The sequence below is a fragment of the Acinonyx jubatus genome, chromosome C1 (assembly GCF_027475565.1).
Source record: "Acinonyx jubatus isolate Ajub_Pintada_27869175 chromosome C1, VMU_Ajub_asm_v1.0, whole genome shotgun sequence".
Lineage (NCBI taxonomy): Eukaryota > Metazoa > Chordata > Mammalia > Carnivora > Felidae > Acinonyx > Acinonyx jubatus.
This window is the reverse complement of record NC_069381.1, coordinates 165,112,208-165,124,326: the sequence shown is the minus strand read 5'-3', so window position 1 is coordinate 165,124,326 and position 12,119 is coordinate 165,112,208. Positions and strand designations below refer to the sequence as shown.

The 12,119-nt window shown below is 37.4% G+C and overlaps 1 protein-coding gene across 1 annotated transcript in view; it reads left to right on the top strand.

The window, feature by feature from the left end:
- The window catches only part of CWC22 (CWC22 spliceosome associated protein homolog), a 55,553-nt gene extending 50,426 nt beyond the window's left edge, over window positions 1-5,127 (top strand). Inside the window, exon 20 of the mRNA XM_015086842.3 lies at window positions 4,285-5,127. Coding sequence (XP_014942328.2) covers window positions 4,285-4,871 — 587 coding nt within the window. The 3' untranslated portion in view covers window positions 4,872-5,127. The remainder of the gene's footprint in view (window positions 1-4,284) is intronic.
- The last annotated feature ends 6,992 nt before the right edge of the window (window positions 5,128-12,119 follow it).

The window sequence follows — 12,119 nt, the reverse complement described above, 5'->3', positions numbered from 1 at the left end:
AATATAAATGATCATCTGTCACTGCTGGAGTCTGTAGTGAATTACATCATTTATAATGCTAAGATTGGCTGTTGGAATCTTTTTCATAGAAATGAAGATATTTCATTGGTAAATACTTATTTGAATGATGACTGAAATACCATACATTCATAATGCCTGCAGTCCAGCTTACAGCTTTCCTGGTGTTTATATTTTAAATAAATTATAGGGGCGCCTGGGTGGCGCAGTCGGTTAAGCGTCCGACTTCAGCCAGGTCACGATCTCGCAGTCCATGAGTTCGAGCCCCGCGTCGGGCTCTGGGCTGATGGCTCAGAGCCTGGAGCCTGTTTCCGATTCTGTGTCTCCCTCTCTCTCTGCCCCTCCCCCGTTCATGCTCTGTCTCTCTCTGTCCCAAAAATAAATAAACGTTGAAAAAAAAAAAGGTATTAAATAAATTATAGTTTTTTACTTTAATTAGTGAGAGTTTGTGTTAGTTACTGACACGTGCCATGCATCGAATGCATACATACTTCGCAAGTGTACAGCTCTAGAAATTTTCATGAGAAGAACATATCCATGTGCTAGCTACCCATAACAAGAGTTAATAGCTACTGCCACTCCCCTGTCCACTGCCTCATGTTAGCCACTACTCTCATTTGTGATTCCATAAATTAGTTGTGCCTATTTTTAACTTTATCACTATGTTTTGTGAACTCCTTTGTCTGGCTTATCTTTCACAATCACTTTTGTGAGCTTCATCTGTAACATTGCATTTAATTATAGTTCATTCTTTTTGCTGTATAGTTTTCCACTATATGAGTATGCTACAGTTAGTTTAACATCTCTTTTACTCAGTAACAATTTAGATTTAGAAATATTCCCGTGAATACTCTTATTTACATTTGGTATGTGTATATATACATGTACATACGTATACATGTGTATACACATACATATACATATACATATACATATATACACATATGCATTTCAGTTGGGTGTGTACTTAGAGATTCACTGCGAATTCCTGGGTTGTAGGTTGTGTGTACGTTTAGCTCCAGTAGATACGGCCAGTTTTGCAAGTGGTTATTTCAGTTTATGCCCCCATCAGCCGTGTATGAGAGCTCTAGTTGACCCTAACCTTGCAACACTTCACTTGGCTATCTTTTTCATTTTAACCGTTCTGGTAGATGTGTCATGGTATTGCATTGTGGTTTTAATTTGCATTTTCTTGATCGCTAATGAAATTGAGCACTATTTTATATTATTATTGGCCATTTGGGTAGTTTCCTTTTGTTAAATGGCTATTCAAGTCCTTTGCTACCCACTCTTTTTGTTTGCTTTATTGTTATCTTTTTGTATAGATTTGTAGGAGTTCTTTAGGTTTTCTGGACATGTATCTTTGGTTGCACATATATATTGCAAATAGTTCCGTTCCATTCTTGTATGTCCAGCCCTGTGCAGCTGCCAGAGCTCTGCCGGTCTCTCTGTCCCTCAGCAGCAGCGCTGAATCAGCAGACAACCTGCAGGGAGCAAGTGGCTATATTATGTCAGCTTACCTCTCTATGGTTCTGCCTTCTCTTGAATCTTGGTCCTTATTCTACGTAAAGAAAGTTGAAAAAATAGTACAGAAAATTCCCATGTAGCCTTCACCCAACTTCGCCTGGTGTTAGCATTTTACATAATCATAGTTCAATGATCAAAGCCAGGTAATTAACACTGAAACAACACATTAAACAAACAACAGATCTTATTTGAATTTCACCAGTTTTTCCATTAATGTCCTTTTTCTTGTTCCAGGATCCTACATGCATTTAACTGTATTTCTCCTAAGTCCTCTATAACCTGTTGATAGTTCTTCACAGGCTTTCCTTGTTTTTAAAGGCTTTGATACTTTTGAAGTCCTCTGGTTACTTATTTTTTAGAATGCCCTTCAATATGGAGATCTGTCTGATGTTTTTACATGATTAGATTGAGGTTATGCATTTTTGGACAGAATGTCATAGAAATGATATGTTCTTAGTGCATGTTATCTGGGAGTTCATAATACTGGCATGACATTAACTGATCACTTGGTTAAGTTGATATCTGCTGGATTTCTCTCTGGAAACTCCTTTTCTCTGTAAATTAATGTGTTGTAGAGAGATAATTTGTTCAATTTTAGCATCTATCTTTGGACCTTGTCTGCAATACTTAATTGCCGTGGTGTTTGCCGAATGTGATGTTTATGTTTGTCTTTTTTCTTCTACGCTTAATAATTGAATTTCTTCTGTAAGTAAGAGTTGTCCCTCAATCCCCATTTATCTATTAACTGTATATTTCATCAGTCTGGACTCATGGATATTTATCTTATTCTATGAGTTAAAATCCAGTACTATCATTTATTTTGTTCAGATCATTTCAGCTTTGGCAGTTAAGAGCTCCTTCAGGTTAACCCCTGTGTTCTTTCAACATGCCCCCATCCTTTTTTTTGAGCACCACCCGTCTTTAGAACATCTCAAGTTGTTTAAGATCTTTATTGCCTCTAAACAGAAGATTTTACATTTTTATCTGGCACTTCTAGTTGTTTTCATCAGGAGCCCTGGTCTTCCACAGCTTTCTCCATTCTCCCTGGAAGTGGAAATGCTGTAGTAAAGGATTTTCAAATGTGCCATTTTCTGAGGAGGTCTCTGTTGTTTTCCCCAGGGTCAACTCTGCTTTCTTCCATTGTAGCATCTTAGTCTGAATAAGACGTAGTCTGATTGTCCAAAATGCATGTCATTTCTTCTTAACTTCTTAATGCGTATTTCAGAGAAGCAGCACTTTTCCCCGTAGTCTTAGTAGGTTGGAAGGTTGATCTTTACACTCTGGTTCTCTGGCTTGTGGCACTTGAAAGTGTGTCACGTAATGTGTGGCAGCCAGAATTGTGGGACTCTTGGTGTTTTAAATTACCAGAGTAAGATTCCATTTGTCCACAGGAAGTCTTATTCTTGAATTAAAATATATTAACATTGTTCATTTAATATTCACCTCTTTTAATTCTAAAGAATTTGTTATTTCATGGTTATCTGTTTTGAGAACAGATGAGAACACAGCATGAATTGCTGCAATAAGGGATCTTGCTGATTCAAAATTAATTTGCCTCATCATACAATTTCAGTAGAGAGTTTTCAGTTTTATTAGTAAAATATTAAACAGCACAAAAGCGGTATGAACTATCCCCAAATTAGAAAATTGTAAAGCAAATGCCAAAGACAGGAGATTGCACGTTGTGGTGGGGCTCGGGTTCTCATGTCAGCAAAGCCCTGAGAGTAGCATAGAGTAGGTTCAGAGAGACGTTGATGGAGCACACAGCCAGATGGTTTCTGCTCAGCTGAGCTGCTTGATAGGAGCCAGAGAAATAAATCCTTAGTGGCAAACCAATGGACTGTGCCAAGGGTAGGCATTTGGCAGAAGAAATACAGGTTGGTACAGTGAGATTTGGGTGGAGATAGGACGAAGGTGGACACTTCTCTTCCATATTTTCTTCTTTCTGTATGTATATGAATTTGACAGAAATTTTGGTCATCTCAGCACCTTTGATTTATGTACCCAAAAGAAATCACACAGATAAAGTGATTAAATGTGTTTTATACCTTAAAATTTCACTGTGATTATTTAACATTTATATTTGTGATTCTATCAGATTAAATTGTTCTAGGCCTTTTCAGAAGAGTTTTCTCAGAAATCAAGCCTTCATGGCTCTCATAAAGCCTGTGATTATGTCATAACATCACTTCTCTTTCTGGTGCAGGTAGTGCTTCTCTGATAGCAGAACTGTTGTTTTTTGTAGGAAGAGGTTTTTATTTGAAAAATATATATTCATGCTGTTAAGCAAACTAGTCATCCCTTTCCCCTTTAAGGGGGCTATTGCTGGCATGTATTTTGATTATTAACGTAACCAGATCTGACACAGTACTTTACTTTATATGACATAATGCACATGGGCTGAAATTTCTGTTTTTGAATAAAATTTGTAATGGAAATATACCATGCTAGTCACCTTATAAAAAAAATTTACATTTGCTGTAGTTCATTTAAAGTTTCCGTTTACTGCTTTGAGTCTAAGGATCAAAACAGTACTTTGGTAACTAATGGTGATATGTCGTATATTCTTAAAATTATGCATCTCGTGAAATATTGTCATTAGACTTTCCGTTCAATCAATTTACTTTTGCATCCAGTTTATCTGAATTAATAAGCCTGCAATGGACCAATAAATGTCATTGTTAAATTATGAAATTAAAGATTAAAATTAAAGCTAACTATTTCATTTTACATGTGCAGCTAAAGATAAAAGAAAAAAGGGACAAGGGAACACCAGAAGTAAAGAAGTAGATAAATTGATCAGGAAACAACACACACATGATAGGAAACAAGAAGAAAGAAGACTGGAGCAAAGGCATCAGGAAATAAGGACTGAAAGAGAAAGGAGGTCAGAAAAACATAAAGATAAAAATTCAAGAGAGCCAAACTGGAGAAATCCCGTAACAAAATACAGTGCAGACAGAGGTGTCCCTGCTGAACGAAATAGTTACAGTAGAATCATGAATGACAGAGACCAAGAAATGCACACAGATTTGGAAAATAAGCATGGTGATCCCAAAAAGAAGAGAGGAGAGAGAAGAAATTCTTTTTCCGAAAATGAGCACAGGCACCGAAATAAGGACAGTGAACATTTTACAAGAAAAGATAGGTCAAAGTCAAGAGAAAAGAACAGAAAACATTCAGGTTCTAGAAGTGATGAGGATAGATGTCAGAATGGTGCTGAGAAGCGATGGGAAAAATCGAGCAGACGCTCTGAACCCTCCAGAGAATCCAGGAAACATCCGGACCGGCGAAGAGAAAAGTCTCCAACAAAGCAAAAAAAGTAATGCTACAAAATTACAGAAACTGAACTTGCCTTATATTCAGTTGAAACAAATTATTTTTTACATTAACGAACTTTATAGAGAATTCTTGTATAAAGTACCGGTTTGTATTTGTACATTTAAAATTTTTTCATTTTAAACATGTTTTATAATTGATACATCTCAAGGCCCTCCACATAAAATTATTTGAAAAGTTTCACCAGAGAGGGATGTAATCTTGCTTATATTTTGTTAATAAAATGATCAAATGCTCATTGAATCAGTGATTTTTTTTCATTGACAAAATTTTTTTTTCCTGATGTTTCCAATTGTTTACAGAACTATTATATGAATTAGTAGTGGCTTTTTTTAATAGATATAACTAGAGACCAAAATAGGTGAACCATTTCCATGTAACATTTTTGCTTTGTTATCAGATGCTATGAACCTCTTTTAGGAGTCACCCTTTTTTAAAAACGAATTATTTCAAGTCTCATATTACATCTTGAACAAGATAGGTATGTGTACTTTTTTTTAACAGGTGTTTTCATGAAGCTATGGGTATGTTAGTCTTTTAAACAGATACACAGTTATATTATTTATAATTAGGACTTCTCTGTTTAATAACATTTCTTCTCTCTGGACTGCTAGATTAACATTTAATTGAAATTCTTTGTGATTAGTGCATTTTCTGAGCCTTGACATTATATTGTTGTTGGTGAGTTAACGTGTATTTAACTTTTAATTTAGATTAACGGGTTGTTGGAAAACATAGTCATGAGAAATGTGAACAGCTTAACTGAAATAATTCCACTTTTTTATAAGAATTTTAAAGGTTTCCATCATTGTAACTCTCACCAATTAATATGTGGCCATATTATTTATTGCTTTTGGAATAAAATACTGCCTCTGAAATTTTAGATTTACCTGCATTTAACCCTACTTACCAAATAGACAACTTGTGCTTGTTCACTTTTAAAGTACATAAAATCCATTTTAGCTGATGTCTGGTTTCAAGAGTAATGGGACCACCATCTTTAATGTTTGACTTTCAGGCATTTTCTGATTCAAAATGTTTTCTATTTTGTTCAAAAACTGGAATATAAGTAACAATAAAGTCCATGTAAATAAATAAATATTATCCTCTCCTCCTCCTATCCTCCTGCCCCGCAAAAACAAAACAAAACAAAACAAAAAAAGTATTAATTGACTATGGCAGCCTGGAAAAATTCTTTTTAGCACTTTCTCCTCCTGTGGTGGTTAGAAGATGCTGAGTTGTCATTAGAAGGTACTGTGATGGACACCATGCATTTTACAGAACTATGAAGCTCAGCAAATTGGATTTAAGGAACACATAGCGCTGTGAGCCCTAAAGGAAATAAATGAGGGTTTATTTTTGTAACTGAACCCTAAGCTTGGGGGATGGTAAAAAGGAAAAAAAAAATGGACTAAAAATTTTAGCTTTTTTTCTTCACTTTAAGTTTAAAATTTCTAAATGTAAAAATAGGAAACCATTCTTTTAATTGAGTAGTAAGGACCTTAAAGAGTTATTAAAGTAGATAATTTTTTAAACATAATATTTATTGGGCTTCTCTTATGTGCCCAGCCCTGTTCTAGGAACTAGAAATAAAGCCATGAGGAAAACAAAGTCTCAGTTCTCACTGGGGTTCGGACTATAGTTGGTAGGGAGAAGAGGTCATGATACTAGCGGGTGGTTGGTAATTTTCCATAGGGAAGTCATAGATCTCTGATAGGGTGACTTTGCCCAGATTGTTAAAGGAAGAAGGTATGTGTAGATTGCTATGGGGAGGAACGTAAGCAAAAAGAACTGCTTGGGTATAGATGTTTCTTTATAACAAATATTGTCTGGAAATTTATGTTAACATTTCCTATTCAACTAGTTGGATTTTTTTTTTCCTCTTCACTATTTTATTTACTTTTTTTTTTTTTAATATTTATTTTTGAGGGGGAGAGTGCGCCAGCAAGGGAGGGACAGAGAGAGAGGGAGACAGGATCTCAGGGCAGGGCCCAATGCAGGGCTTGAACCCATGAACCACAAGATCATAACCTGAGCCAAAGTTGGTCACTTAACTGAGCCACCCAGGCACCCCTATTTTATTTACTTTTAACAAAAGCAGTGAACAGAATACCTAACTATCTTTAAGCAGATGTATTTGAGTGTAACTGAATCCCATCAGGGCACAGTGAATGGGAGTCAAGGGGACAGAACGGTACTGTTGTCTTCACAGTGCATTTCTACAGCATCAAATACGGTATGCTTACATGCAAACTCTGCCATTCACTCTTGTTCTTTTAATATGTGGACAAGAAACATGTTGACTATGTTTGCCATTTCTGACTTTTTACTTCTTAGGATTAGCTTTTTTTTTTTTTTAAGGATTGGCTATGACCTATATATTTTGCATGCATTACTCACTGTTTTTCTGTTTCTCAACTTGTTGCATCCAGGGTTTCTCTGTCGCTAGTATGTCCCTAACGACCTACGCCCATAGTCATCCCCTTTATGTTACTTCAGAATCCATACCATCTCTCAATCTCTTCTTCAAGCATCACACTTTGACCACTGCCCATCCTGCTCACCTGCTTTACTAGTGGTCTTCTAGGAATCTTTTCATTTCATCAAAACTTCAGATGTATTGACTTTGTGAAAATTTCTCATTGCCCTTCCAGTTTTTCACTTGCTTGTAGGAAAAGATTCAGGTTCATATTGAGTAACTTATTACCATTTCACTTGAAAACTGGCTAACTGCACGTTTCAGTCTCACTAGGCTTTTATCTGACCTATGCCACCTGCTGGCTGTTGACTTTTGTGCAGGTCCTTTGACCTCTGTGTCTCCATTTTCTCATTTGTACAACAGTATAATAGTGCCTCCCTTAAGTAATGAAGATCTCTGTGACATGAACAGGGCATAGACCTAAGTGCTCGGTGTTACTATCTTTATTGTTATTTTTGTCACTAATGCTGACATAGTACCACTAGACCAGGAATTGCCAACTCAACACAAACAAGACCAGTCAGACTGGGGAGTGGAGCCCCTTAAAGGCAGCAACGGTTACTCTGTTCCAGTTGTGCTTTTAAAAAAGAAGTCCAGGGACACCTGGGTGGCTCAGTCAGTTAAGCGTCTGACTTCGGCTCAGGTCGTGATCTCATGGTTTGTGAGTTCGAGCCCCATGTCGGGCTCTGTGCTAACAGCTCAGAGCCTGGAGCCTGCTTTGAATTCTGTGTCTCCCTCTCTCTCTATCCCTTCCTGACTAGTGCTCTGTCTCTCTCTGTCTTTCAAAAATAAATAAATGTAAAAAGAAAAAAAAATCTTTTAAAAAGAAGTCCAGGGCGCCTGGGTGGCTCAGTTGGTTAAGCTTTGGACTTCGACTCAGGTCATGATCTCACAGTTGGTGAGTTCAAGCCCCCTGTCGGGCTCTGTGCTGATAGCTCAGCCTGGAGCCAGCTTTGGATTCTGTGTCTCCTTATCTCTCTGCCCCTCTCCCACTTGCACTGTTTCTGTCTCTGTCTCTGTCTCTCTCTCAAAAATAAACATTAAAAAAAAAATTTTTAAGAAGTCCAAAGACTGACAAATCTGCCAGATTCTCAAGAGAATTAAAGAATTAAGATTTTTACATAGCTTCTGATTTTTTTTTTTAATTTTTTTTTCAACGTTTTTTATTTATTTTTGGGACAGAGAGACAGAGCATGAACGGGGGAGGGGCAGAGAGAGAGGGAGACACAGAATCGGAAACAGGCTCCAGGCTCTGAGCCATCAGCCCAGAGCCTGACGCGGGGCCAAACTCACGGACCGCGAGATCGTGACCTGGCTGATGTCGGACGGTTAACCGACTGCGCCACCCAGGCGCCCCAGCTTCTGATTTTTAAATGTTGAAAATGATTTATTTTTAAGTTTAAAACAGCCCAAAGTTATTTTATTAAAACTCCACACATTATGATCCCTTTGGGTGAATTAGCTTTTGAGTAGCTAGTTTGTAACTCTAGACCCTCAAAAGCTATTATTTAATCTTGAAATGACACTATTTGTTACACCAACCTCATCACTCTTTTACTTTCTGCTCATAATAGTGGGAGAAGTTTTCTGTCATCTTTCGTGAGAAAACTCATTTACTTTGCTAACCTCAGCAGTCCCGTCTTGCTCTAAAACTTTAGCTGAGTTTTAGTTCTGCACTTCATTGGCCTACTCCTCATATTTCATGGATCCAAAATACAATTCATTTTTCCTCAGAGCCACATCTTTTCTCACTTAGCTGCAGTCAATTCCACAGATCTCCCATTTTTGAATTTTCAAAGCTGGTCCCCTCTCCCCAGATCACCAAATTCTATCAGTATTGCTTTTGGAAATCTTTGGCATATGTCACTGTCTTCCCACCCAGAATGCCACCACCACCATAGTTCTGGCCCTTTGTATGTTGTGGCCTGACTTAGTTTATTCATCATCCTACTGTGCTCCAAGTACTGTTCCGAGGAGATAGCAAAGAGCAAACAGGACCTGTTTTCAATTGAGCCTAAGTCCTTGCAGGGGAAAACAAAATAAAGTTTAAAAAGTAAAAACTCACACTTTGAAAAATGTTAGCTATTCAGAAAGGTCAAAAGAATAGTACAGTGACCACCTATGTGGTCTGAATTCTGAATTCAATAATCTAAAGTATTATTTCCATCCTGTCACTTCTTTGTACTTTGAAGTTCAATGACTCCTCTAGCCTAGAGGATAAATGTAAATTCCCAGCCTGTTACTCTGTCTGGTTTCCTTAAAGTTCAAGTTCAACTTGTCTTTCTTAATGTGTGTTCTAGAAGCTGCCATCCTTTGAGCACTACTTTGGGGCAGGCAGTTTAGAATCCCTAAGTTTCACATCAACAACTGTAAGGTAAGAAGATATCCCAGTTTTACAGCTTGCACACTGGTGTCTACCCAGCTAAAGTGTGGCAAGGCCAGGACTCCACCCATCGCTTTATCTCACATGACTGGTGAAAGATTTTTTTCTTAAGGCTACCCTACCACACAAACCCTGCAATAGCTGGGCTGCTTATTTACTGTCCTGAAAAGACACTGCTGTTTCTCTCATTTCTGAATTTTTGCCTCCTTCCTACCCTCCACCTGAAATTTATCCTTCTTCTATTCACCTACCCAAGATTCAACACACATCCACCTTGCTATTGATGTGAAAGTTGCTCTGATGTAGAACCCAACAATGGCTTTTCCTTCTATATTGTTTGATGCAATTCAAGGCACATGCAGTAAAGAGCGTGTGATTAGCACCTGTATATTGTACTGCGAGATCACTTTTATTTTTTATCTTACCCCCTTAGGTAGATAATACATTAATCAGCCATGAGTTTTGTGTTAAATATTGCCTTTCTTTCTGCACCTTGTATAGACCAGAGCTTCTTAACCTCAGTAGTATTGACATTTGGGGTCACTTAATTATTGTGGGGGCTGTCCTGCACATTGTACAATGTTTACCAGTATCCCTGGCCTTAGCTGCTAGATGCCAGTAACACCAATCTCCCAGTCAATAACAATCAAAAATGTTTCCAGACACTGCCAAGGTAATGTCGTCCCTAGCTGACCACCACAGCCATAGACCTAGCACTTAGGAACTACCCTTCAGTGGATCACAATAATAGTGCTTATTCTGGGAACATCACTGTGCCCAGTCATATGAAGCTGTGTCTTACTATTCTGTCCTCTACTTTTTGTAAGGGTAAGATTTGTTTTAAATGAGTATTTAATACTCATTTAATAGAGTAATGGACAGCAATGTTCCAATTGTTTTGTTTGAGCAAAATACCATATCATTTTAGGGAAGACATTCTTGTTGACATTTTAAGAGGGAGGTTTTTTTTGCAAATGGATGCATGATTCTTAGCCTGTTAATAAGATTGTCTCCTATAGGTTCTGGTTTCTCACTGTAACTGTTTTTTATAACCAATACATTTTAGGAATGGAAAATAACCAGCTGTGACCATTGTATTATTTTTAATCCTATAATAGAGAATTAGATTATCCAATAACCAAACACCTCAATTTTTGATCAAACACTTCAGTGACCATCAAATGGTTGCTAAAGTGAATTAACTAGTCATTTAATTAGTAATTTCATGCATCATAAGACCTAAAAGATTGGGAAAATGGGATTTAATCTCCTACGAGTTAGAGTCCCTCCGGGAAAAGATCCTGAAACAAGTATCTGGTATGAATTAAGAGTCCTTATGAGTCCCATACTTTATATAACACCTTGTTTTGTTTAACCAGAGATTGTCCCTTCCCCAACAGTTTTTATGACGAATACATGTGAAGTCCCTTTGAAGGCTGTACTCAGCATTTGCAATTTTTGTCTGAGAATTATTCCTTCTCTCTGATCAGATAATTCTGAGAACCTGCCAATAAAAGCACTCCTTTGCCTGGCCATACAGAGGACCCAATCCCCTGAGCAATGTAATGGTTTCAGGAATGAGCATGTGACCTGAGCTGATCTACCCAGAATCCTTCCCCGGTAGTTCTGTAGTTTGGGGCGTGAAACACAGGGCCATGTCTAAAGGCACACAGAGCAAGAAGGCTGTTTATTGAAGCTGGAGCATCCATGGTCCTGGGGAAACAGCCAATCTGCAGTAGAAAGGAGCAGTGCATCTCAAAAGCAAGCAGCCCCCAGATGGAGGCGGAGACAATTCTGTTTGAGTCCCTAATTAATTGAAATGTGGCTGAAGCTAAACTCTCAGTTTTATGAGCCAATGAGTCCTTTTTCTATTTAAGCTACTTGATCTGGATTTATACCACTTGCACTAGAAACATCTGTATTAATTCAGGGTGATTCCTGTTGATGAACAGGATGGAATCATTTGGACGGTAAAGGCAGCTATTCCCACCTCACCATATTTGTGCTTACCTACTTTTACTCGAAGAAAGATAGAAGGAAATAAATATATACCCAATAAAGATGTCCTGTGGAAAAAATACAACAAAGTGCCTTTGGGTGGCTCTTAGTACTTTATAGAAACATCTAAGTGAGCGATTTAAATTAGGTTAATTTTATTACTAGTGATTTTAAATAAGGTTAATTTTAAATGAGGTTAATTTTATTACTGATGATCTATTTTTGTCGATAACAAAACCTCACTTTTCCCATAGCACTCTTTGTGGGCTCTGAAATGTATTGTACAGATGTAACAATTCAATTCACAAACAAAAATTGGTTTCATATTACCAATGAAAAGGACTAACTGCAGCTATTTTGAGAGCTATAATACCT